The following is a 27,726-nucleotide window of genomic DNA, read 5'->3' on the forward strand; positions in this document are numbered from 1 at the left end:
CCGGAAGTGCGCTAGCATCAGCGTGATGTCAGTGCACTGTTAGTGCATGCACAAAGGCCCTTCAAACGGGCCTTGCGCCAAGAGAAGAACCTGCGCTGGAGAGCCAACAGAGAAAAGAGGTGCTGGCATTGGGAGATTGCTTACAGGACGTGCCTCTCTTCGTGAGAGGCACGTCCTGTAGACTGTCAGCTGGCGCCGGCATCTCTCCTCTTCCCAGTGTATCGTGACACACCTGAAATCTCAGGAGGCACACTGGTGTGCGGCAGTACGCACTTTGCCATACACTGCTCTAAAAGGTTGATCAACATAGCTGATGAGATTAATGAAGAGGTATGAATTTGGGGGTTAATATGCTAAGGGTGTTTTCTTGATTAGATTGCTATTTCATATATCCCCCCCTTTTACAAAACTGCGATAACGGTTTTTAGTGCAGGCTGGTGCACTGAATGATCTGCGTTGCTCCCAACACTCATAGAGTTCCTATGAGCGTTGATTTAGCCCATTCAGTTCCTATGGGCTACATTGCATTTGCAGCACCAGGACTTTGCTACTGCTGCTTTGTAAAGGGGCTCTATTAGAGGTATGTTCTTGAATCTGATTGTTGTAGTTGTGGGTTATGGATGATCAAGTATGGAGTGGGGATAAGACCATTCACTATGTACTAGCTATGTGGAACCTAACATTCAAAGCTTCTTTTATGGCTGGTTTTCTGTAAACCTGTAAACTGATTAATAAAATGTCTCTATAATTTTTTAAAAAACCAAACCATATATTAACCCATATGTTTTATAGTTTTCTACATAAAATTATACATATAGCAGTATGACTTGCATATGGTATGTTTATACATGTCAATTATGTATATGGTTTTCTTATGTATGCAATTTATATATTTGCGCTATATATTTAAAATTTTTTATTATAGATTTTATTGTATGCCTGATGCAGGCAGAGGCCCAAACCCATCAGTGTCAAGTGTTTAAAAACAATAAACTAATCTAGATGCCATACTCCTTGTGTTGCGCCTTGGTTGGTGGGCTTGGGTAAAAGCAGGATTCTCTGGATCTTTATGGTGCCACCTTAACATCAAGAGTGTAATTTTCATTTGGCAGTCATTGCTGGTTTTGGTACAGGACAAGCCCCCATGCTGACCTGTTATGTCTGACTTTTTGCCCTGTCCTGGCCCTCTGACCTACAGTTCACCAGTGGGAGCAGGATTACGCAAAGGAGGTCTTTGCTTCCAGGAGGGCAACATCTGCTTGGATCCAACCTCCATTGCTTCCAGGAGGGCTGTATCCACATGGATCCAGCCCTCTATGCTTCCTGGAGGGCTGCATCCACCTGGATCCAGCCCCCATTGCTTTCAGGACTGCATCCACTCGGATCCAGCACTCTATGCTTCCTGGAGGGGAAATCCAGAAGATCCGGAAAATCCGTGTTTTATTTTTTGCTTCTATTGCTGCGTTATGCTTGACTGGCCTTTGGCTTGATCTAGTTTAGTAAGTCTTATGGTTTGTGACGTCATATTTTCAGCTACAAGAATGGGAGCCACTCCAAAACCATTTCCACACGAAACACTTTCTACTTCAAGCACGTCGCAGCACCCAGAGTCCCCGCAAGGTACATTTAAGAGAACCCTGGACATCACGTGCTCAAACAATTCAGCCAGAGCACCAACAGGACTGATGCTCAGATAACCCACTCTATATCAGGTAGGTGTTAACCACATCGCCTTAAAATGGTTGGTGAGCTCGCAAAAAAAAAAAAAAAAAAAGCAAACTCCATTAGGCCGTACTCTTCCCTGACTGTTGCCGGCCATATTGACAACAGACATCTCGCGGTGCGGCAAGTTGATTTAAGACCCGCGCGGCTAAGGAAAAGGCCCTCCCGAGTCTGTCACGTGGCCCTTCCGCTCGTCCCCCCCCATGGCCCCTCCCTTTGGGTACCGAAAGCGGAAGCTGTCATGGTTGGCAAGGGAGGAGGGTGGCCATGATGCCAGCTCCTGTGTCCTGCGCAGGACTAGCAACGGCGAGTGACGGTGGAGATCTTTGGCAGCCCCAGAGTACGCGTCAGTTGGGGAAAAAGCGACGCGACTCCTGAGAGGGTCGGGCAAAAAAAGGAGCTTTGAATGTTAATAAAATGACCCACATGTGTATAGGAGTAAGGAAAACATGAAGCACCTGATTGAATAAAACGGTCACAGGGAGTGCGACCATCATCGGCCCGCGGGGAAGGGAAACTACGTCCGCACTGGCGAGACCTGCCGTGACGTCACCGAGCGACGGGCAGCAACCCCGGGAGAAGAGAACGGAACTGGTGGGCACCGGAGATAGAGGAAAGCGGGTGACGGACTGGCCTTATGGCGGCTCGCTGGAAACAAAGCTACACCCCCTTCTCTTAAAGCGCCAGCACAGACGCCTTACTTCTTCCCTTTAGCCCTCTGAGTCGTCGACGGCATTTCCGCGTAATACATGGCCGCCACTGGTCTCCTGTGGCCTAGAGAAGCCTGCTGCTGTTGGTGGAACTCGGGGCTAACTGTCCCTGTCGCCACCCCCTTGAGGGTCAGGGAAGCGTGAACAACTGGATTATTTCCTCACTTTGAGAACTTTTATCTTATTCTCCCGGTGGTTTATTCTGTTGCCCGATGCCTGGACCCAAGTGAGACTAACAGACACCGTCGAATTAACCCTTTCCCCCCCCCCCTTCTTGTTACTGGCGCTGGCTCAAACTTTTTAAAAATACTTTTCCATGCTGACCGGCTCGGAGTCGCAACCGCCTGGGTCCGGAGGAGGAGGCGGAGGCGGCGGCAGTGGGGGCCGGGGTCCCACGGAAAGGAGGAAACGCAATGACAGGAAGAAGCGGCGGAAGAGGGGTGGAGGTGGCGGCCGAGGGCGCGGTGGCAGGTTTTCACCGACGCGGCTTGAGGAGGATGCGGCGGCAGCTGTCAGGAAGCGCCTTTCCTCCTCCACTGCTCGCTACGGCCGGCGCCTGCAGCGCCAACGGCTCCTGCTCCTGCAGCAACACAGAGAGCGGGAACGGGCTGCGGCGGTGGCTGCCTGCGGCCTGGGCCTGCCGCTCCTTCAGCCTCCTCTGCCACCTCTCCTCCAGCCCCCGCTGCCTCTGCTGCTCCTCCCGCCGCCCTCGTCGCTCGGTTTGAGGCGAGGCGGCTTCCCGGGAGAGGGAGGCCTCGGCGCGTTGCCACCTGTGGAATACGACGACGTGAGCTCTCAGTCGGAGGGGCTCTCGGGAGCCCGCAGCCCGTCCCCCGGCTCCTCTTCGCCGGCCTCCTCCACCGCCTCTTCCGCCCGCCGTCTTTCCCGTCTGAGCGGTGCAAGGGGGAGCCAGCCCGGTGGAGGCCGCCGGAAGCGCTCGGCCAGTCGGGCTAAAGAAAAGCCGCGGGAGCGACGTCGGCGCCGCCGTCGAGAGGAGGCGCAGTCGGCGACCGGGGATAAGGAGAGCCGAGCCCGTGGTGAGCGTAAAAAGAAAGAGACTGGCAGAAAGGAGCGGGAGACGCGAAGGAGCCGGGATACCCCTGCTGCCTACAAGCAACCGCCTAAGGCATATCGCGAGGAGAAGGACTCTAAGACGTACTGGCGGAGCCCGAGTGGGGGACGGGAGGAGGGCGGAGGCACCCCCCAGCTCCATGGCAGCACTGGCGCCGCAGCCACCTCCCACCACAGCCCGTCCAGGTACGGAGCGCTCCGGGACTGCAGCCCCTACCGCCAGCGCTCGCCCAGCCCGTCTTACAGCCGCCGGCGCTCGCCCAGCTACGGCCACCACAGCTCCAATGAGCGCGGAGAGGCCTCGCCCGCACCCTACAATCGCCGGCGCTCCAGGAGTCCCTACAGCCCCGCTACTGCCCGGTAAGTGTCTGCTTGCGGGGAGGGTTCTGCTTTTCTTTGGTGATTTTATAGCCTTCCGCCAAATCGCTGTTCTAAGACTTTGTTTTTGATCCGCATGCAAAATGACATGTTTTTCTGAGCAGATGTGTGTGCTGGAAACTCCTGCCGTCTTTGTTGTTCAGTAGTAAAGGCTGTCTTTAGGAACCAGCCGTATGATGCTTTTTTTTAAGATGTCCTGCTGCTTACCCTGTTGGTTCACTTCTGAGTCTCATATTTTGTTGTCTACTAATGATGACAGGTCCTATTGTCACCCTGACATAAACCTTGGTAATAAAAAAGATTCTTGGCATCCAGGTTCCATCTTTCTTTATTCAGTTGTAATTTAGATTATGTTGAGTTTTCTTCTCTAAAGTTTATTTCTAATGCTTTCTTTTTTTATTTGCATTGTGTAAAAAAAACAACCAAACTTCTGGATTTCCTAGTGTGTGTATATTAAGGTGTGCTTTGGAGTTCTATTTTAGGTTTGTGTGTAAGCACATCAGGTAGCATCTTATGCATGTATGGGACAGGTGTCCTGATATCTATAGTCTGCTAGTTTTAAAAGCAGTGTCAGAAGATATTCAAATCCTATGCAGAAAAGTTATGGTCTTGTTAGGGAGCGCTTGCTTCCTGGCTGATAGTAAATGGTAAGTATGTGATGGATAAGTAGATGCCTGAGAAAATAATGGCTTTAAGGTTTGGGTAAAATTTTAGTGTGAGGAAGTAACTAATGAGAATTTATTAAATGGAGTAAGTTATTGAAGAGCTGGTGGCAAGAGATGCTATTTCTTAGGTTTGCAGCATTGGAGGGGATGCACTAACGTTTTAATGGCCTGTATTGCAGGATATAAGTTAGAACAGGAGTGGGCAACTCCGGTCCTCAAGGGCCGGAATCCAGTCGGTTTTCAGGATTTCCCCAAAGAATATGCATATAATATAACTAGACAAGGTTTTTTATTTAAATATACTGTATTTTTATTAAATAACATAAATCTTAACACTATATTATACATTAAACATAAATGAACCCATATCGCACTTTCAGTTTGGTTAATTATATCTTGCTTTGTAGTGTTGGTATACCAATGAATATGCATGGGATATATTTGCATGCACTGCTTTCAATGCATATTCATTGGGGAAATCCGGAAAACCCGGCTGGATTCTGGCCCTCGAGGACTGGAGTTGCCCTCCCCTGAACTAGAATGATGTAGACAGAAAACAAAAGTAACTTGCATTGGTCAACAAGTACGGTAATCTGATAGACTTATCAGAATTCTAGTTTGCAGAAATGCTGTTTTTGGATTCAGAGATTATGTTCTGAAGGTGCAGGTTTGTAGTAGTTGGATTCATAGGAATCAACTTTTCAAAATGAATAGAAATTAGACCTCCCTAGACACAGAGTTTGCACAATATTGTGGTGCTCAAGCACCCACAGATCTGGCTCTTATGGTTGGATTGCCTTCTTTCAGATCATGATTGCCTAAAATAATTTTTTTAGTGGTGGTAAGTGAAGACAGACTAGGAAGTTCATCACAAAGATTGTTTTAGCTGGTGGCAGTACCTTGTCTGATTTGTGTTTTGCATCATCAGACTTCCATACTGTTAGACTTCTTGTGAAGCTAATGGAAAACTGGCTTTTTATATGTTATATGTATTGGAATGGTGCAGCAAGTTCTAGATATGTTATTTTTAAATGCTGACCAGTTCATGAGTCTTAGCACCACAGAGCTAATGATCACTGGGGAATCAAGATGATGATTGTGTGATAGAGCTTGGAGAGAGAATCTGATGAGATGGCAAATAACCAAATATAAAATGTTTGAAAACGTGTATAAGCAAAGGCATGTATAGAAACTATATTTGCAAAGCATTCCATAGCGGTGAATAATTAAACTTCTGAAACTCGTGTTGTGAATACTTCTTTTTGTTTAAAAACTGTACCCTATAATGCAAGAAGTAGAAGGTACTTCATGAATAATGATGTGAAAGTAATGTTTTTATTTATATTCATTCTTTTTTGGACTTTTTACACTTGTTATTTATCTTGTCTCGTTTTCCCCAAGTTGAAGAAAAATCTCAGTGGTTTCTAGGTATAGTGCCCTTTTTAGATAGATTACAATATCTAAGTACTGTAGATTTATATAATGGTGGATTAGAAAGCAGATCAAAGAAAAGGTGGGAGATCTAAAGAGTTCAAAAATACCTAAGAATGATCCCCCCCCCTTTTTTTTTTTTTTTTAGCTTCATGGGGTAATAAAACTAATATATTCAAAAAGAAAAGTTAAAAATGAAGGCATATACAATTCTACATATAGCAGAGGAGAGTTGTTTTTACAGCATTGTTTTTTGAAATGTGCAGTCAGGCTCACCAGCCAGGTAAATACTGTACAGAGTAGGAATAGCTACAAAACCAGGGTGGATTTGATTTAAATCAAATCAATTTTAAATCACTAGTCAGACTTGATTTAAATCATGGTTTTCTAGACTCATTCTTGCTGGTATAATCTTAATATTTACAACCAGATGTCATCATAATAGGCCAGATGTCATCATAATAGGCCTCTCAAAACAGTCCACCACGGAGTTCATTTAACACACTGTATTGCAAACTATGTGCTGCGGTGAGATTCCGGGTGTGCCATGAGACACCAGCAAGGAGGAGAGGCACTGGCTGACTGTTTACAGGACGTGCTTATCGCGAGAGGCACGTCCGTCCTGTAAGTAGTCGGCTGACGCCTCTCCGCATCTCTCCACCAGAATAGTAACCCTCAGGCTCAGGGCCTTGTCTGGAGGGCCTCTGCGCATGCACGTATGTTGACATGATGTCGCACATGACATCATCGTGTTGACGTCCGGCACATTCTGGATGCCCTCCAGCCACGGCTCCAAGTTTAGTGTGCAGGGGCTTTAAAAAGTTTGCGGGGCACTGATCTAATATCTTGTGGGGATGTTAGCTTCTTTTCAGAGCTGCTGCTGTTGCTGCAAAATGATTGTCATGAAGTATTTAGCTATTTCAACATTAATCTTTATTTCTGGGATACTGAAGTCTTTGGCTAGGAGGTGCAGTAAATGAGCACAGCAACCATACAAGTATGTTATTAGCTTGGTACTCCTCATGCTTTTCTAAATTTTCTTCTCATCTTGGATACATTTGCAGCATTGTCTGTGACTAAACTGCGTACTAGACATTTGAATTTTTGATGTTTCTTCCTGTAAATATTTCTGCTGTATGTGCATTTCCTGAGGTATCGATTCTTTCTACAAGAAAGACATTCCCTTCTTCTGTTATACAAGCACATACAACAGGATAATTGTAGATATTGCTTCACCCAGTGGTTCTCAGCAATTATGTGGGGAAAAAACATCCAAATGATGAGTTTAAAAGGTTTGGAGAAAAACTGTTTTAAATATAAAAATAAATTAATAGAATCAAGAAATGACTATTTTAATCGTATCAGACTAGATGTTACTGACACAAGTAGATTATTTAATCTAGTTAATTCCTTGGTCAAAACAGATAAGATTATTTGAATTATTAACAAGCAACACCTGATCAGTTAGCTAATTTATTTTCAAGGGAAGGTTCGGGAATTAAATCTCAATTTTCGAATGATTTTAGAGTCTTGGGGGCTATTTAGGAATAAGGATGTTGCTCCTGTAGATTTAATTTGGACTAGGGGGGTCTTTTACTAAGGTGCGCTAGCCGATTTAGCATGCGCTAAATGCTATCACGCCCATTATATTCTATGGACGCGCTAATATTTAGCACGTGCGCTAAATTGGCTAGCGTACCTTAGTAAAAGACCCCCTAGATTTGAAAAAGTAGATTAGGAGGAGTTTCTAAAGGTATATAATATGTTAAAGTACATTGCCATTTAGATCTTTGTCAGATTTTATATTTTGAAGGAGGCCTCAACATTTTTCAAAATTGCTGTTTATTATTGTATAAATAAGATTTTATTAAAGGGCCTCTCTCCTACTGATTTGAGAGAAATTGTTCTGATCCCAAGAGAAAATTAGATAATTTCAAAGTAAAACCAGTGGAATCTATACCATATTTGATAGAATGTGGAAAAACTTGTTAATAATCAATATTTAGAAAAGTTTAATATTTTGCATTATTCACAATATGAGTTTCAAGTATTTTCTCCTGTACTAATTATTGAAATATCAGGGGATGTTGTTCACGTAGGAGAGGAATGTGTTTCTTCCCAGAGACTGGGGCGACAAGTTATAGTCTCAGGTTTGCCTTCTTCAGTCACCAAGAACAAGAGTATGGGATTCTGTACAGGTTCTAGGATCTATGGTGGTGACTCCACTGGGAACTTTGGCTTGCTTTCACATGAGAATGCTACAGCAGTCGCTTTTGTTCCAGTGGTTCCCAGTATTTCAAGGCTCCAATTGTAGTTTCTTTAGCAACAGCAGCAGATGAATCCAGAGACCAATGGGATAGCACACATCTACCAGCAGGTGGAGATAGAGAAACTGATTAACAGGTGGTCCTATTGGCTGGCACTCCTCCTGTATCTTCAGTATGCTCTATCTCCCAGCAGGTGATGGTCGCTATTAAATTAGCTCCTGAATTCTGGCTGTGACTGGAAAATTATTTTCTCCTGTTGAGGTTTCTCTTCAGTGAGACTGCCATTCTATTTCTCCTGTTGAGGTTTCTCTTCAGTGAGATAGGGGTGTCCGGCTGAACGGTGCCAGCTTTAGGGGTTACACCTGGGCCCCCCCCCAGGTCCCTGCCTCACCCTCCCTCCAATGATAGAGGGACTGACTGTGTCTCCATTTTTTATTCTTTCCCTTCTCTGTTAAAAAAAAACAAACAAAAAACAGGGAGACCACAGTTGCTACATTCTGCCCTGTTAGTGCTGCACAACCAGCTCTTACTGGCTTCAACCGGCCCTAACAACAAGCTTGTGAGTATGTACCGGTATGTGTTTTTTACTGTTGTTTGAACGTCAGGTTCTGTTTGGGAGTCTTAGTACTTTGGGTTCGGTCAATGTACGTTTAAGGAATGGATATTTTATTGAGGCTAAGTTTTATGACTAGAAAGTGTTGAGGGAGCCGGGACTTTCCCGCCCTTTGCATGCACACGCTTGGTTTCCTTGTTGGTTACAGCACGGCAGTAGCGGTGCAATTTCATGCTCACACTTGTTCTCCTCGTTGGGTTTCAGTGCAGCAGTAGTAGTCCTGTTTATTCCGAGGCTCTCTTTCATTGGTGTTTGTTGCGGCCATGTGCAGCTGATTGTGCAGGTGCTGGTTTATAGCAGCACGCATGAGATGGGACATGTTTTTTCTGGTGCTGTGGAAATCACCGCACTGTTCTTCTAGTTATTCCCTGAGTCTGATTTTCTTTCTATGCAGGCCGCAGCAGGGTAAATTTTGCGAGGCTTGAATCCGACTATGTTTCTAGGAGACTTGATGCAGCGGCCACGTGTCGGCAAGAATCAGGCGCACGCTTGGGTCTCTGGCGATGACGGGAGAGATGGTGGATCTGGGGTTGGTGGGGTCTATTGCTGCAACTGCGAGGATGGAGACAAAAAAAAGGAAAGATGCCATATACAGTACTCCCCCGATATTCACGGGGATTCCGTTCCAGGAACCCCCGCAAATCTTGAAAAACCGCAAATACGGTTTTTCATGGGGGAGCCTGAAGAGGGCAGCAGGAGGGCAGCCGGAGGGCCGCGAGTGCAGGAAATAATTCACGGTATGCTCAGACCGCCTCTTCCTGCACTAAGTCGGGCCTTATCCAATCAGGAGCTGCGTGTCAAGGCCCGACATAGTGCAGAAAGAGGCGGTCGAAGCGTACCGCAAGTGATTTCCTGCACTCGCGGTGCTCTGGCTGCTCTCTCCTGCCTCTCCCACTGCCCTCTCCTTATTGGTGGTTTGCAGTTGGAAAATACCGCGAGTGACCGGGACCGCAAACGACCGGGGGAACACTGTACAGTATATTGAGAAAACCAACCACTGCCAAGATAGCAAGGTTTTAGAGTTAATAGGAATAGTCAGAACCTTGAATAGATCAAGTATAGCTATACTACCTAAAAGTAAATAGGTCCCCCTATCCAATCCCATAAATCATTTTATACTTTATTAACCAAGGGTGATATAATTGGCTGCGAAAAGCTGATCTACAAAGGACATGGCATAGACACCCAGGTATTTAAGATGTTGGGAACCCTCTTAAAAGGAAAATTAGATTTAAGGCTCTCCATATTCCTGTCCTTTAATGATAAATTAAGTGCCTCAGTTTTTTCTATATTGGCTTTAAAGCCAGAGGCACCACCATAATGTTTTTTATCTCCAGTATCAAAACTTGTATAGTAGTGTGAGGCTTTGAGAGAAAACAGTGAGATTTTGTGCATAGAAGGACTTTTAGAAATATTCTTGATAACTGTATGCACTCTAATACATTGTGCAAATAACAAAGAGGAGAGAGGACACCCCAATCTCGTACCTTTACCCAGAGGTGAGTGTATTCACTCCGCAACTCCTCAGTATCTCTTCTCTCTCCATAACTCATCGGAAAAGTCTCCCTAATCTGTACCTTTCTCTATGGCCAACTCCACACCCTGTCCCTTCTACTTTGCTTTACCGTATGCCTGGAACAAACTGCCTAACTCATTATGGCAAGCTCCATCTCTAGCAGTATTCAAATCCAGACTGAAAATCCACTTCTTTGAAGCTGCTTTCAATTCCAAACTCCAACCCACCTGTTAAGCACCAATATCTGTCTTACTATTCCCTCTGTAATTCCCTTACCTGAGCACTGTGTATTGATGCACCTTCTTGTCCAGTTTGTCTCTCTTGACTAGATTCTAAGCTCTTTTGAGTAGAGAGTTGCACGGGGACAGAAATCCCACCCATCCCCATGAGGAATCCCTCCGTCCCTATAAACTTCAGAAACAGTTATTTCATTTAATTATGCTAATGAGTTAAAGGCTATGATAGAGACCCATTTACAAATAAGCAAAGACACTTTGCTTAATTTGCTTAATTTGGAAATATTAATTGGGAAGAATACCTACTTTGTAAACGGGTTTCTACCAGTCTCTCTAAAGTAAATATAAAATAGAAATACTCAGCTGATGAGGACCCCCAAGCTTTCAGCTGAGGACTTCCTCTGCAGTTGGCCGGGGGGTCCCTTTTGCCAAGCTTGGCAGGCAACAGTAGCGTCCCTGAGTCACAGATGCTGGCACCTCAGTGGCTCATGGATGCCTTTAGACCTCATCCTCCCAGAGGAACTCATTTGTTAGAAAGTAACTTGCCCAATTCTGGTACCTTAGTAGCTCTGCCACCTTATTGCCCAGCCTTCAGTTAACAACATATGCTTCAAGAACAGTAAAAAGTTTCTCTTCCCACAACCAGGGCAGAACAGGTTTCTCCTCACTGTATAGATGCCAAATTGATAGCAATGTATCCACCCAAGTGTTTACTCATGGAAAACAACCACGGTTTCCTTGCCTGCCTCCTCACAATTTTTTTATTTTACCTTGACTGCGTACAGTAGATTTTATTTTTTTACTGTTGAATTATGAGATGTATTTCCAGTATACCTGTGAGAAAATATTAGAGAATAAACACGTGAAGAAGATGTCTTTTGTGAACATGCCAAAATCTTATTCGCATCCTTCCCTAGGCCTGTTGCCAAAAAGGGCTTCTGGTTTACAAAACAGGAAAAAAATCCTACTCCAGAAAGGAGACGTCATTGCAGGCTGGAAGAATGGGGCAGGCAGCACAGGTGAGACGCTCCGCCTACAGCAGCCTCCCTCCAAGAGTTCCAGCAGGAAACAAAAACCCTTCCCTACATTCATTCCCACCACCCTCCTAAAATCAGCAGCCCTGAGTCTTCAAAACCTTGGTCCCTTCTCCTCGTTGCATTTCAGTTTGCATACAGGAAAAGAGCATGTGATTTTTTTTATTTTATTTTTTTAACAAAAAAAAAAAAGGATTCTTGATCTTAGCAAACTTTTCTGGGGCATTCTCCCCTTTGCCGTCTCCAACAGCTGCTGTATGTACGCCCGGATACTGAGGAGGGAGTTAAGCGTGAGTGTTCCTGGGGGGGAGGAAGATGACTCTGTCCGCCCGCTCTAGCCTGCACGTGACACCTCCCCACGAATCAGTATCTGTCACGTAGGCTTAGAGCTAAGCACGTAGGCAAACAAAGTATGTGTGCCTACGTGCTGAGATTACTGCCTACGTGACAGAGACTGTTGCTGCTGATTTGTCGGGACTCATGAGTTCAGCTCGGCGCCGGACCTAAACCAGAAATTAGGTAGGCCTCGGGATAGGAACTCCGGGTCCATCCCTGTGGGAGTCCCGTTAGCCTGGGAGGGGTCCCCACGAGAGTTCCGTGGGCCTGGGAGGGGTCACCGCGGGAGTCCTGTCGACCTAGGGGGATTCTCATGGGATTCCCGCGATTCCCGTTCCCATGCAGACCTCTACTTTTGAGCAGGAACTTTCTCTTCTGTGTTTTGATGTATATCGTTGCGTATGTCTAGTGCTTTAGAAATGACACGTAGTAGTAGTAGTAGTAGTAGTAGTAGAAGTAGTACTAGTAGTAAAAAGACCTTGGCCCCTTATCAACCCCTTATCTCTTAAGTGCTAAGTTTATATATCTGCATAAGAAATCTATCCCCTTTCAATTTTAGAGAGTGCCCTCTCGTTCTCCCTACCTTGGAGAGTGTGAACAGTCTGTCTTTATTTTCCAGATATGTTCAACAAAAAGTGAAAACGCGGTCCTAAAAGGCCATAACCAAAGGGCAAGACCACACTCGCTTCTGGACAATGACAGCGAGGGAATTGAGCCGAGGCACGAAAACAAGCCAAGTATGCTCTCTTAGGGGAAATATAGAGACACGACACCAATTTTAAAATGTTGCTCCCAAAAAGTCATATATTTACAATAAACATTCAACTGCTTAATAGCCACTGAGACCGCGTCTTTAGGTAATGCCATTTATAAATCCCGTAACTTATTATGGTCAGGGAAAAGGGATTCATCCTTCAGGTAACGGTGATGAAATTTAAGTGGAATCAATTGAGATCCAATGGTATAGGCCGTGGACAACAATTCATGTCGACCAGCAGCTAGATCTCCCGAGGGGAGAGATTGTATATAGTGATGAGTCTGAAAATACGCAAAACCATCAGAAGATTACAAAATTAATTTTGTAATTGGTCAAAGGACTTGATAGTCCCATCATCCGCCTCTAGTTGGAATAAGTAATGAATCTCCCTTGCTTCCCATCCAATAAAAGCAGCAGTATCGATACCAGGAGGAAATGAAGTTTTGAGACGTAAAGGCAAGAAAGGGGAGACATGAGTCGAGATACCATGAAATAACAAACCCAATTCCAAACCCGCTTCAAAGAGCCGTGTAAAACAGTAGGAGAGAGGGTTCCCGTGCGTCCTGAAGGAATAGCATGTAAAAATGCACTAAAATGAAAAGTCCGAAAACAGGAGAGTTCCAAGGGTGTATTAGTAAAGTAAGTGGTGCCCAAAAGAAATCATTAATATGACACATACCACAACCAACAGCCAAAAAGCGAAGATTCAATAAGCCTAACCCCCCCCCCCTTATATCACAGTAAGGCCGCTTTCTGATAAGAAAGACGTGCCCATTTACCAACCCAGAGAAAGCGTTCCAAAAGGATGAGTCTCATCTCATCCCTATGGACCAAATTAAAGAGGAAGCATCTGGAAGACATAAAGCCAATGCAGCACAACAACCATGTTATATAAACTAACTCTACCCAAAAGAGAGAGGGGATACCCCTGCCAAAGGCACAGCTGATTAGACAAGTCTCGCAATAAGGGCTCAACGTTAATCGCATAGAGGCACGACAGATCCATAGGTAAAAGGACACCGAGGTATTTAAGATGAGTATCAGCCCACTGTATCGGAAAGACCCCTGGCCAGTTAGTACGAACCGCTGAAAAAGAGGGGAGGGCCAACGACTTATCCAAGTTAAGAGAGAGACCTGTATAGAACCCAAACTAAGAAATCAAATTCAACGTCATCGGCAAAGACACTACAGGATTAGTAAGAACAAGAAACAGGTTGTCCGCGAAGGACAAAGTTTTAATTTCACCACCACCAACACGTAAACCGCTTACCTGATCAAATAATTGTAAAGTACAGAGGATAGGCTCCAATGTAAGAAGAAATAAAAGCGGGGAAAGGGGACACCCTTGTCTAGTGCCCCACAATATGGGAAAAGAATCCGAGCAAGTGCCATTAACTAACAAAGAAGCTCGTGGGTTAACATAAAGAGCTTGAATCACATCCAGATAAAAACGCTGGAGACCTACATGAGCCAGAGTAAGAAATAGAAAAGACCAATGAACACTGTCCAAAGCCTTGGAGGCATCTAAGCTAACAAAAAGGGCAGGGATACGGTGATGGCGACAGTGAGCCATAGCTAATAGAACCTTGCGCACAATATATATCAGAACCATCAATTTAAACAATATACCTGAATCTGTAACCAATGAAGTTCTCTTAGGATAGGATGCGTACTTTCCCATCTACTTTTCCCTTAGAGGACTCTAGTTGCTGTATTTTGTATTGTTTAAGATGTTTTTCCCAAAGATCCTAAATACGTATATAACGCATTACATTAATCAAGCAAGCTTATCAAGAGAGCATATCCAATCATCTGCAAAGCTTGTGTATCTTGATAATGTGGTGCATCTTCATTTTTATTTTAGTTTCCAAAAGACTTTAGTAAGATTTGATATCTACCTTTGACCTACTCATCTTTTTCTATGACATCTAGCACTTAAATCTCCTTCCACCCATGGTACTCCTCCCAGTTTTAACTCCTCCAGAGTGAGTTGTATCTGAAGATTGGGTTTATCCAGCAGTATACTTCATCAACTCAAGTTCAATGTACTATTTTATCAATTCTACAGCAGTTCTGTTATAGTATGAGGATGGCTCAACTAAATTTAGTAGTTATAGTTTGTTTATACCTAAATTTGTATGGCATGAATTTATCTCATGCATATTTGTTGTACTGTAGGTATCCTGAAAAACTGACTAGGCGTGTTGCCAGGACTGGGTTGAGAACCCCTAATTTAGTTTAAGTATACTTTTGTTTTTGCAGAAACTTTGAGCCATAATTAAGTGTTCTCTTAACTGCGTTTTTTTTTTTCTGTGATGGTATAAAGGTTCTAAGGTCTAAAAGAACCTTCTCCAAGGACAAACAGGACATAGTCTTCTCACATGTGTTTGACATCATGGATGGAGCCCTGGTATGGATGGCGCCCAATGTTTTCTAGAAGCCTTTGTTAAGCCTACACTGTGCATGCATGAGTGCCTTCCCACCTGTCCAAGTCATGCTGGACCCACATTTTACTTTTTCCACAGAGAATGAAGACATGTCTTCAATTTCAGTAGCGAGGGTTTGTTTTTTTTCCTCTTCAAAGAGATTTTTGTCTTCCTGCCTCTTTTCTCCATAAGTTGTGTGGGACTTCTCTTACTAGCTTTAATCTCTTCCAGTTTTTCCTTTAAGGTTTTTCTGCCTTGTTTAAATTTCTTTATTTTTCTGTAGCTTCTGCTGGGACTTCCTTATAAAAATTGTGTGTATGTATGTATGTATATATGTGTTTTTATATTTATCTATATCTATATATAATCAGCTATAATAAAACCCTTAGCGCACATGCACACTTCAATCTCTGTGCTGCCATGATCCATGCTTCAGTGCCATGCATGCGCAGTGCCTGCCTCAGCTGATTTCCTGCCCCGATCTCCAACACCGGCTGACTTTATGCTTCCTGACTATGCTGCCGCTGCCGGGACGCCTCTTCTTCTCACCCCTGGACCAGCAGCAGCTGTGGTTTCATCACGCAGCCGCGGGCCATTTGCTAGGCCAGCTCACTTCGATAATGCGAGGCGGGCCGGCCTAGCAAAAGCCCCAAGGCTGCCCGGCCTAGCGGATGCAGGGAAGGGAGAAGGGATGCTGCTGGACGGGGAGAGATACAAGTAAGGGAGAAGGGCTACTGCTGGACAGGGGGAACAGGGAAGGGGTGCTGCTGGACAGGGGGAAGGTAAAAGTAAAGGAGAAGGGCTACTGCTGGACAGGGGGAGCAGGGAAGGGGTGCTGTTGGACAGGGGGGAGAGACAGAAAGAAAGGCAGACAGGGGGCCAGGGAGAGAGACAGAAAGAAAGAAAGAAAGAGAGACGGGGCCAGGGAGAGAGACAGAAAGATAGACATACAGAAAGAAAGAAATGCCTACGTCTACACATCTATTGTAGCAACCGTTAATGTAACGGCCTAAAAAACTAGTTTCCTTAGCAACAGCAGCAGATGAATCCAGAGACTAGCGAGATAGCCCACATCTATCTACCAGTAGGCGGAGATAGAGAAACTGATTAATAGGTGGTCCTATTGGCTGGCATGCCTCCTGTATCTCCCAGCAGGTGATGGTCGCTATTCAACTAGCTCCTGGATTCTGGCTGTGTCTGGAACATTGTTTTCTCCTGTTGAGGTTTTCTCTTCAGTGAGCTGGAATTTATATTTCTCCTGTTGGGGTTTCCTCTTCAGTGAGACAGGGGTGTCCGGCTTAACAGTGCCGGCTTTAGGGGTTACACCGGGGCCCCCCTAGGTCCCTGCCTCACCCGCCCTCCAATGATAGAGGTTCTGACTGGGTCTCCATTTTTCTTCTTTCCCGTCTTTTTTAAAGAATTAAAAACAAAAAAAAAATAGACCACAGTTCTTCAATTCTGCCCTGTTTGTGCTGCAAAACCGGCTCTCACCGGCTTCAACCGGCACTGTACAACAGCTTGTGAGTAGCTTTGTCTATTGGTGTTTGCTATGCGGGTTCGGCGTCCTGTGAGTACTGCACCAGTTATATTTATGTGTTGTGCTATATGGTTTTGGTGGGGCCATCCTAACGTTGGGTATTTCCAGTGTGGGATTCTTTTTTTTTTTTTTTTTGGGGGCGGGCTCCGGTTTTGTATTTTGCAAGCCGTTGAATGCCGGCCATTTTTCTCGCGTGCAGGCAGTGTGCGCTTCTTCTGTTCTGCTGTGGGCTTAGTCATTCAGTTGCCCACGGCTGTATTTTTTAGCGGGACTGAGTTCTTTCACTATCGGCGGGGCCACAGTGTTTCTTGAGGCCGGACTTTCGGCAGGACCGAGCTCCTTCGCTGTCGGCAGAGCCGCAGCGTTTTCTGAGGCTGAAATTTTCAGTGGGCCCGACTCCTTCACTGTCAGCAGTGCCGCAGCGTTTCCCCAGGCAGTTGATTTCAGCGGTTCAAACTCCTTTGCTGTTGGCGGGGCCGCAGTGTTTCCTGAGGCTGTCATTTTCAATGGGCCAGGGTGTCTTGAGTTGTTGGACTTCGCTGAGCTTGCTGTGATTTTTTTATTTTGGTCTGCATTAATAACAACAACAAAAAAAATAACCAATAATAATAATGATTTATATTTAGACTAGTCTTTAAGCCCGTTACATTAACGGGTGCTAGAATAGATGTGTCTGTCTGTGTTTCTTTATCTCTCTCTCTCCTTGGCCGCTGTCTGTATCTTTCTGTCTCCCCCCCCCCCTGAGCAAAGCTGTCTGCCCCTAGGACACACCTCCCCCCCAAAGCAGGCCCCTTTCCCTCTCCCTAACTGTCTCTCCATGGCCCTCTTCTGTCTCTTCCCCCCCCGAGCAAAGCTGTCTGTCCCCAGCACACCTCCCCCCAAAGCAGCCCCCTTTCCCTCTCCCTATCTCTCCATGGTCCCTTCTGTCTCCCCCCAGCACACCCCTTTCCCCAAAGCAGCCCCCTTTCCCTTTCTCCCTGGCTCCCGGTATTGATTCCCTTCTTACCCTCCCAACATCCAGGCGTCTTCTGGCCTGCTCCTCTTCACCAAAGCAGCCTGTGATCGTGGTGGCCGGCTTTAGCGAACCTCACAGGCTGCTCTCCAACTCGGTAGCACGTTCCCTCTGATGCGATCCTGTGCGTCAGAGGGAGCGTGCTACTGAAGCTGGAGAGCGGCCTGTAAGGTTCTTTAAAGCCGGCCACGATCGCAGGCTGCTCTGAAGAGGAGGATCAGCGGCGGCGGCAGCGAGTGAGGGCGGGAGGTGACACGGCAACTCCTTCTTCTGCATGGAGGTGGAGAGCGGCTTGCGAGGTTCGCTATAGCGGCTGGCGAACCTCAGCAGGCCGCTTTGAAGAGGAGCGGGAGGGAGGAGTCGCTGGTGTTTTCTGCACAGTCACGCGCAGGCGCCGTGAGGACTGGCACAGAAGCACACCTCACGGCGCCACCGCTCACAAATTTTCAAGAGCGCATGCGCCTCTAGCATTTTATTATTATTGATGTCTAGGATGCCGTTCTTATCTCGGGGGTGTTTCTTTGTACTTTGCCTTGTTTTTCTGGTGCGTGCTTGTGTTAGGCGCCCACCTTGTTTGGCTTGACAGAGTGTTGCAGGGAGCTTTTCATTTGGTGCTTGCCTGCTCAGTTCGGGGGCCTTCCGCACCGGATTGGCACATTGCTCATCACGGCAGAGTGTCATCAGTGATTGGCATTTACCCAGGCTTTATGCGCGTTTCTCCTGGTGTCTCTCGGAGTCTCTCAATCTAGAGGCTGTACCTACTTGGAGGTTTTATTCCCTGGGTCTCTGGATAGCGCTGAGGGTGTTTGGTCATGCTATGGCATTCTTTCATGGTGATTTCATTGAGCCTTTCTGAGGTGCAGCTGAGATAGGGGAGGATCGAGGTGGCCGGTTAGCGCTTCTCCTCTTTATGTGGCAGGACTATCTTCCTCTGTTTTTTGAGTAGCCGGGCCTCCCGGTTTTGGCGTCTATTTTGCAGCGGTATAAGATCTCCATCTTCTCATTTGGTATATTGGACGGCCCTCCGAGCTGGCAGTGCGTGCTGTGCAGCTCCTTGTAGCCCGGGGCTCACCTTTGGTAACCGAGGGTATGTCAATTTGTCCACTATACCTACCTCTTTTAGGGCCACACACGGTTGTCTATCTCGAGTACCCTTTCACTGATTACTCCCGGTTCTGAGGTCTGTGCTTCCTCTCTTTTTGACGCAGGTAGCTTTTGAGAGGGGTGTAGGATATCTGGCAGTTTTTCTCGCTGAGGCTCTCTTTTGGGCTCACAGCTTTGTCTTAAAGGTTTAATGGTACAGTTCGTTTGCCATAGGGTGCTTATTGCAGCTTCTAAATTCTGCCTAGTACGTCTTCCCTTTACGGGCAGTTGAGGTTTGTAGATGCTTACGTGGACTCATTCTTTTGTTCCTTCTTCCGCTGCGAACTGGACTTTTTCACAGAGGTTTCTTTACTCTGTCTGGACCTTCCTGGTCTTGTCTAGCCCGGGCCACATCCTTCTACACTTCCTTTGGGATCTTGACTTCCTCTGCCAGCTCTTTTGGCTTTCTTACATAGGGGGAGGTATGTCTCTGTGTGGTCAATGGGTTTTAGACCTTATTTCGGTTGGTTGCAACTTTGCATCCTTCTCTCCTTCTACGGATTCTTTATGGGGGTCACCATGTATTGTGCAGCCAAAGGTGTGGTTGGTGTTGGGCCACTCCAGTGGTTCATGAAACTCGAGGCAGTAGTTCCAGTTCCTCTTGCCCACTGGGGCCAGGGTGGTTATGCTTGTTCCTTTCTGGTACCCCTGGTGGGTTGTTCGGTTAGTCTGGTACTGGCTCTTTTTTTGGCTCACTTACTTATTCTACATCAGTTATTTCAGGGTGACAACTATGAGATTGCACAGTTCCGTGGTTCATCCGCGGCAGTTCCTTTCAGTGTTGATTCTCGAAGAAGATTGCTCACATGTTGATTTCTTCCACAGTATCGGTCGTATCTTTGCTTTGCCATCCTTGGGCGACATTGTCACTTCAGCGGATGCCGTTTGTGATAGAAACATAGAAAAAAGCGGCAGAAAAGGGCTATAACCCACCAAGTCTGCCCATTCCAAGTATCCCCCCCCCCCTGAATTTACTCCCTTAAAGATCCCACGTGAGTATCCCATTTTTTCTTAAAATCCGTCACGCTGCTGGCCTTTATCACCTGGAGTGGGAGTCTGTTCCAATGATCCACCACTCTTTCGGTGAAGAAGTACTTCCTGGAGTCGCCATGAAACTTCCCTCCCCTGATTTTCAGTGGATGCCCTCTGGTGGTCGAGGGTCCCATGAGCCAGAAGATATCATCTCCTGACTCGATGCGTCCCGTGATGTACTTATACGTTTCAATCATATCTCCCCGTTCTCTTGTGAGTGAGTACAGCCGCAATTTCTTTAGTCTTTCTTCATACGTGAGATCCTTGAGCCCCATGACCATCCTGGTGGCCGTTCGCTGAACCGACTCGATCCTCAGCACGTCCTTTCCATAGTGTGGTCTCCAAAACTGAACACAGTACTCTAAGTGAGGCCTCACCATGGCTCTGTACAACGGCATCATAACTTCAGGTCTCCTGCTGACGAAACTTCTGCAGATACACCCCATCATTTGTCTTGCCCTGGAGGAAGCCTTCTCCACTTGATTGGCAACTTTCATGTCCTCGCTAATGATCACTCCTAGATCGCGTTCCTCCGTGGTCCTAACCAAGGTCTCACCATTTAGTACATAAGTTCTACGCGGGTTTCTCTTGCCCAAGTGCATTATCTTGCATTTTTTAGCATTGAAGCCTAGCTGCCAAGTATTTGACCATTGTTCCAGCAGCAGTAGGTCGTGTGTCATATTATCAGGTAATAAGCATCTGCCTACTATGTTGCAAAGTTTGGCGTCGTCACAACAACATCTTCCAGAACTTGCATTTTTTCTCCAGCCATTTCCTGACCTTCTGCACTTCATTCTGAAGGGATCTTGACTTCTTCCACTAACTCTTTAGGCTTTCTCATGAGGGGGAACACGCTATGAGGTCAGGTCAGGGGACTTTGGACATTTTCAGGATGCTTGCCACTTTGCACCCTCCTCCGATTTCCGGTTCGTTCTTGGGGTCTCTGTGTATTGAGCTTCCCTTTTATGTGTTCCTGGTCCTTGGGGCAGTTCTGTCAGTTTTTCAGGAACTTAGGAGAGGTTCTTCCACTTACGTCATGGTGCCCAGGACTAGGGACTTGGTCAGACTGGGGGGCTGGATCTCATTGTGCTGAATTAGTTTCTCTAAGTTAAACATTTCAGAAGTACCACTGGGGGAATATTTCCAGGTTCGCTATGAACACCGAATCAGCACTAGGTTTGCTTGCTTCTCTTGGAGTAGCGATCTCAGTTTTGGCACTTGCCATTTTGCCTGGCTAAGGCTTCACGATCCTTTTGAAACATGTGGGCTGTAGTGGCATTGTGGCACGAACAGGAGATTCACCTACTTTTTTTCTTAGCTGACTGCTTGATTTGGGCGTCTTCCAGCCGGGTCAGGTGACATCCCCATCAAAGAGTGATTTCTTTTCTTCAGTTCTTTGGACGTGACTCTTCACATTTGCATGGTGCTCTTTTCTCCTGTACTGATTATTTGAATATCGGGAAGCTGTTGTTATTCTTGTTGGAGAGCGATGTGTTTCTTCCCAGGGACTAAGACGATGGGTTTCGGTCTCCTGTTTGCCTTCTTCAGTCACCAAGAACATCAGTATGGGATTCTGTTCAGGTTCAAGGCTACATGGTGCTGCCTCCATTGGGGTCTTCGGCTTGCTTTCACATTGGAATGCTTTGGCAGTCACTTTTGTTCCGGTGGTTCCCGCTTTCTCTGGGCTCAGGTTGTATTATTTCCTTGGCTCCTCCAGCATCACTCAATATATTTAGTGGCTCAGCAAGATTGCTCTTTTCAAGGGCATGCCTCGGTCTTTGCGGGTCTTGCTCGCTGTCACCGAACATCCCAGGCTGTCGGGTTGGGGGGCTCAGTGCCTTCATTCCTCAGCTCATGGAGTCTGGTCTTCAGAGGCGACTCGGTACTTGTTCTTTCTGCTACTCTGACTCATGGTCAAGCTACCATTTTTTTTGGAGTTTCAGGCCATTCTCTCAGGATGATGCTGGCGATTTTTTTAGGTCAGGATTAGGATGGTGGTTGTTGTCTTCGACCAGGGCGGTTGGCGAGTGATGATATGGTTCTAATTCAGTGGGTGGAAACTCATTTTCCTCTTCTGTTGGCAGATCATTTTGTGGAACAGGAAATGAGTTTTGATGGACTTTCTTGCCGCAAACTCTGTGCGTGGCCATCTATTGTATGTTTAAATGACAGTGCTGTATATGCCTTTCAGCCCATCTTACCTGAACAACCGCCTCATCCAAGCACCCACTACCAGACACAGAAAAACACACTCCCCATTCATACCTCCCCCAATCAAGGAAGTAAAACGATCAAAACTACACGACGGCCTCCTAGCCACTCAAGTCGCAAGGCTGGACAACCAGATTTCCAACCTTCTGACGACCACCCTAGACTACAAGACATTCAGAAAAGAAATAAAAACTATACTTTTCAAGAAATTCCTGAAGCAGCCATAACATCACGTACTCTTAATAACTCTAAAACTGACAATTGATCTACCCTTTACTTCACTAGTAATAACAACAGGGCTTCCATTGTGACCCCCCTTCTTAATTCTTTTGCAAACCGCCTTACCCTTAACAACCCGTGAAATGTTAAAAGATCTACCACTTACCTCTCTAGTTAATCAATAGTTCTCCCATTGTAACCCCGTTTTATTAATCTTTTGTAATCCGCCTTGAACCGCAAGGTAATGGCGGAATAGAAATCCTTAATGTAATGTATTAGTAGTAGTACTACGTTCTTCTGAATCCTGCTCTCTGTATACGGATGAGATGTTCTGGATCTAGACCTCTTGGCCTTGTCTCGATATTCAAAGATTCCTGCCTTCTTCCACAGACGAAGGGAGGAGCCGTCAGAGGTGGTAGCAGCGTTGCTTCTTTCTCTTCTCACCTCTGGTTTCTCCTTTTTCTGTGTTTTCCCCTGGCTGCTGATTCGATGCTTGGGCCATCTCATGCTCGCTTTCGGGGCGCAGTTATTAGTCTTTGCTGTGCGGCTCTGATGAGTCGTTCTTTGGACGAGCTGTTGATCTTCCTGGTATCTCTGGACTGATTCACCTCTGGTCAGATCAACCTAGGGCTTCGTCCTACTTTGATATTACGCCCTAGCTTTTGCATAGTCATGAGTGACATGTCAGAGTTATGCGATGCAGATTCTTTCTTCGCTTCTCCAAGCGGTTCAGACGTCTTCACCTGTGGCTGATGCTTCCTTTGGGTGGCTTTTCCTTTCTTGGTTTCTTCTACCCATTAGCTCCCTTCAAGAGTTCAGTGAAGCAGCCTTTGATGAACAATCTTACTGCTCATTCAGCGGGAGCTTTGGCTGCTTCTTCGGCTGAGCCCAGATGGTTTTGTCCTTGGAGAGATCTGTCTTGAGGCTATTTACTCTTCTGAGCATTCCTTTTTTATGCGCTCCTGGTTGCATGTGGCAGCGCGTGCTGAGCCTGATGTTGCTTCGCTCATTGCGGAGATGATGTTAGCTTCCCGCCCAGATTTTGGATTGCTTTACTACATCCCGCTAGTCTCTGGATTCATCTGCTGGTAATGCGAAGGAAGGAAAAATTATGTTCTTAACTGTTAATTTTCTTTCCTTTAGACCAGGGGTGTCAAAGTCCCTCCTCGAGGGCCGGAATCCAGTCGGGTTTTCTGGATTTCCCCAATGAATATGCATTGAAAGCAGTGCATGCAAATAGATCTCATGCAGATTCATTGGGGAAATCCTGAAAACCCGACTGGATTCTGGCCCTTGAGGACCGACTTTGACACCTGTGCTTTAGACGTAGCAGATGAATCCAGAGCCCCATCCCTTTCTGGTTTTTGGCTCACGGTTTCTGTTTCGTGAGTTTCAGTAGTTTCCTTGTGGTTGTTCGTGGTCTTTTGTGTTTCTACCTTGGCATTTTCTGATGGGAAAGAAGTTTTTTACAGGCTAAGTATGTTACTAGTTCCGGATGCTTGGGCAAGGAGCAATACTGGAGATACAGGAGGCATGCCAGCCAATAGGACCACCTGTTAATCAGTTTCTCTATCTCCGCCTGCTGGTAGATGTGGGCTATCCCGCTAGTCTCTGGATTCATCTGCTGCGTCTAAAGGAAAGAAAATTAACAGGTAAGAACATAATTTTTCCATATACATACATACATATATATATACATACATATATATATACATACATATATATATATATATCTACAGTGGAACCTTGGTTTATGAGCATAATTTGTTCCAGAAGCATGCTTGTAAACCAAATTGCTCGTATATCAAAGTGAGTTTCCCCATAGAAAGTAAGGGAAACTCGCTTGAGTGGTTTTCCCCCCCCCCCCCCCACCCCCCCCCCCCCCCCCCCCCGAGGCCAGCAGCACTGCTCTATCCCCCCGAGAACTGGCATTGCTCACGAAGGCCCTCCCCCCCCCCCCGGCGATCCGGCATCCCCCCTGCCGCGATCCGGCATCCCATCTACCCACCCAAAATACATCGCTTACCCTCCATCTGGCACCCTGCACCAATGCACAGGACATGCCGGTGCCCGAAGATCTGCTGTCCTTTTTGCTGGGCCTTGAGCATTTGCACATGCTCAATGCCTTCGAGTTCCCGCTCTCTCCAAGATTCTTGGATCTCCGAGACTTCCAGGAAAGATTCCACCAATAAGTGCTATATTACATTACATTACATTAGGGATTTCTATTCCGCCATTACCTTGCGGTTCAAGGCGGCTTACAAAAGATTTATAAACAGGGTTACAATGGGATAACAATAGAATTGCTAGAGTGGTAGAGAGTAGATCTTTTGACATTTCTTTGGTAGTTAAGAACAGGGAGGCTTAATTGAAGATTTATAAACTACAATTGTCCTTGCTATGATAGTAAAGGGTAGATCCTTTGTCTATTATTAGTGTTGTTGAGAGTACGTGAGGTTAGGGCTGTTTCAGGAATTTCTTGAAGAGTATGGTTTTTAGTTCTTTTCTAAATGTCTTGTAGTCTGGGGTGGACATCAGAAGGTTGGAGATCTGGTTGTCTAGTCTTGCTGCTTGAGTGGCTAGGAGGCTGTCGTGTAGTTTTGATCGTTTTACTTCTTTGATCGGGGGGGCGGAATGAATGGGGAGTGTGTTTTTCTGTCTGGTTGTGGATGCTGGGATGAGGTGGTTGTTCAGGTAGGACGGGCTGTCTCTGTTAAGAGTTTTGAATAACATGCAGTAGAATTTGAATTGTATTCTTTCTTGGATTGGTAGCCAATGTGAGTTGATGTAGGCTTCTGTGATATGGTCATGTTTTCTCAATGAGTAGATGAGTCTTAAAGCTGTATTTTTGATTGTTTGTAGTTGTTTGGTCATAAAGGTTGGGCATGGGAGGTAGAGGATGTTGCAATAGTCCAGTATTCCTAGGATTAGGGATTGTACTATAAGCTGGAATTGAGTTCTTTCAAAGAATTTCTGAATTTGTCTGAGATTTCTCATGATAGCGAAGGATTTTTGTATTGTGTTGTTTATTTGTGGTTGCATGGTACAGCATCTGTCTATAGTTATTCCTAGTAGTTTTATGGTGGTTTGGATGGGGTAGTTGATTGAGTTGAGTTCTAGGTTGTCTATGGTTTGCTATATTCTTAAATGTAGGTTTGCCATCTGGTGTGAGGGCAGTGCCCTAGATCTTCTCCCTTGGCCTATAAAATTGCTTGAGTATGTATCGTCTACACCTCTCCAAGTCTGGTTTTAAAAAAAACAACTCTGTAAGGGTTCACCTCATTGTAATTAATGCTTACCATCACCATGTAGAAGGTAAGCCCATATCTTTGCAGTGTCTGGTTGTTAACTTCATGAGAGGTTTGCTGTTGAAAAAGCCCCCTCTCAAGTCTCAAACTGTGTCATTTGACCTCAGTGTTGTCTTTACCCAGTTGATGAATCAAGTGACTCAAAAGGAGCTTTCATGTCATCTGGAAGGTCTTAATTTTGGTGGTAGTCACTTCAGCTCACAGTGTCAGTGAGCTTTAGGTTTAGTAGCTGATCCACCTTACACAAAATTTCTTCAGAACAGATTATATAGAGATGATCCGGTATATAAGCCTATAGATTAGATTAGGTCTCCGCACACATCCTAAATTCCTTTTTTAAGGTGGTGTCAAAATTTCTCTTAACCAATCGGTTGTTCTTCAAACATGTTTGCCGAAACTTCATGCCTATCCTGGCAAAAGTGCACTGCACGTCTTGGACTTCAAGAGAGCTATGGACTAAAGCAGAGTGTCTCAAGCTTTTTCAAGGAAGTGGCCACAGCTCAAGGCACCCAGAAGTGCACGGATGTCGCTGTGATGACATTACGCGCATGCGTGACATCATCATGCTGACATCCACACATGCGCAGAGGCCCTGAAATGCCAGTAGGGCGTTCCAGCAGGGAAGTCTAACAATAACTGAGTACCCCCAACAATAAACCTCCCAAACTCTACCCCCTTTACTAATTGTAATGTAATTTTTTTCCATTCATTTTTCATATACATAGTAGATATAAATTTTCGAAACTGACACATTTCAATCACTATATATAAAATCATTTTCCCTACCTTTGTTGTCTGGTGACTTTATTTTTCTGTGCTTTTAACTATGTTTCCAGGGCCGCCTTATTCATTGACTATTTTTCTCTCCATCTTCACGTTCTGCCTTGCATCCATCTTTCACCACTCTTACTCTCTCACTCTCTCTCTCACTCACTCTTTATATTACATGGTCAGTTATGTTTTTTGGATTTTGACTTTTTTCTGACCTGGTGTTTGTCGAATAATATCCCTGAACGTAATTCAGTAATTGCATCCATCTTTGGCATTAACTTAAAATTCAATATTTCCATTTTTCTGCTTTCTTATCAAAATCTACTCTCTCTCTCTCTCTCTCTCTCTCTCCTTCCCTCCCTATTTCCATGGTCTGAGATCGCTCTCTTTCCCTCCCCCCCAAGTGGTCAACGGCATCTCTCTCCTTCCTTTCCCCCCTTCCCAGTCTGGCATCTCTCTCCTCACCTTCCCATAATCTGGCATCTCTCTTTATTACTACTACTACTACTACTACTATTATTTCTATAGCGCTACCAGACTCTCTTTCTTCCCTTCTATTCCCCGGTCTGATATCTCTCCCTTCCTTTATTCATCTCTCTCCCCCTCCCTCCCTCCTGTGTAACATTTCTCTTTCCCTTCCTCCTTTCTGGTCCCCCTCTCTGTCCAACATTTCTCCCTCCTTTCCACAGGTCCAACATTTCTCCCTCCTTTCCACCAGTCCAACATTTTTTCTCTCTCCTCCTGCATGCTTCTCCTCTGGTCCTCTTTCCTTCCCCAAACCAACATCTCTCTCTTACTCTCTTACTCACTCTCGCTCACTCACTCTTACTCTCTCTCTTACTCACTCTCTCTTACACACTCTCACTCAACATTCTCTCAATCTCTCTCACTCAGTCTCTCTTAGTCACTCTCTCACTCTCTCTTTCTTACTCTCACGCTCTCTCACTCTCTCTCTTTCTCACACTCTCTCTTTCTCACTCTCTCTTACTCACTCTCTCTTACTCACTCTCACTCTCTTACTTTCACTCTTGCTCTCGCTCTCTCTCTCTTAGTCTCTCTTACTCTCTCACTCTGGCCTCCCCCTTCCCCAGAGTATAAGATTTATCCTTCCCTCCTTTCTGTCCTCCCCATCCATCTCATCCTTTCCATGAGTCCAACACTTTCTCTCTCTGTCCTTGCCTCTTCCCTCGAGTGGCATCCCACCCCAATCCAACATGCTCCCTTCCCTCCAGTGAGTAGCACCTTTCCTTTCCCTCCCTTTCTGCCAAGTCCAGCAGCACCTCTTCTCCCTTTTAACCCCCCCCCCCTATGTCCAGCAATACCTCTCCTGT

At 45.7% G+C, this 27,726-nt stretch overlaps 1 protein-coding gene across 6 annotated transcripts in view; it reads left to right on the forward strand.

Annotated features, from left to right (window-relative positions):
• The first annotated feature begins 1,566 nt into the window (after nucleotides 1–1,566).
• Nucleotides 1,567–27,726, forward strand: part of CDK13 (cyclin dependent kinase 13) — a 231,348-nt gene continuing 205,188 nt past the window's right edge. For 4 of the 6 annotated variants that reach the window (XM_033930251.1, XM_033930252.1, XM_033930259.1 and 1 more), the window contains exon 1: nucleotides 1,944–3,863. In XM_033930251.1, coding sequence (XP_033786142.1) covers nucleotides 2,749–3,863 — 1,115 coding nt within the window. In that variant the 5' untranslated portion in view covers nucleotides 1,944–2,748. Of the gene's footprint in view, nucleotides 1,713–1,943; nucleotides 3,864–27,726 lie in introns of those variants that run through there. The other 2 variants (XM_033930257.1, XM_033930258.1) reach the window with 1 other exon arrangement.

Source organism: Geotrypetes seraphini, chromosome 2, assembly GCF_902459505.1.
Source record: "Geotrypetes seraphini chromosome 2, aGeoSer1.1, whole genome shotgun sequence".
NCBI lineage: Eukaryota > Metazoa > Chordata > Amphibia > Gymnophiona > Dermophiidae > Geotrypetes > Geotrypetes seraphini.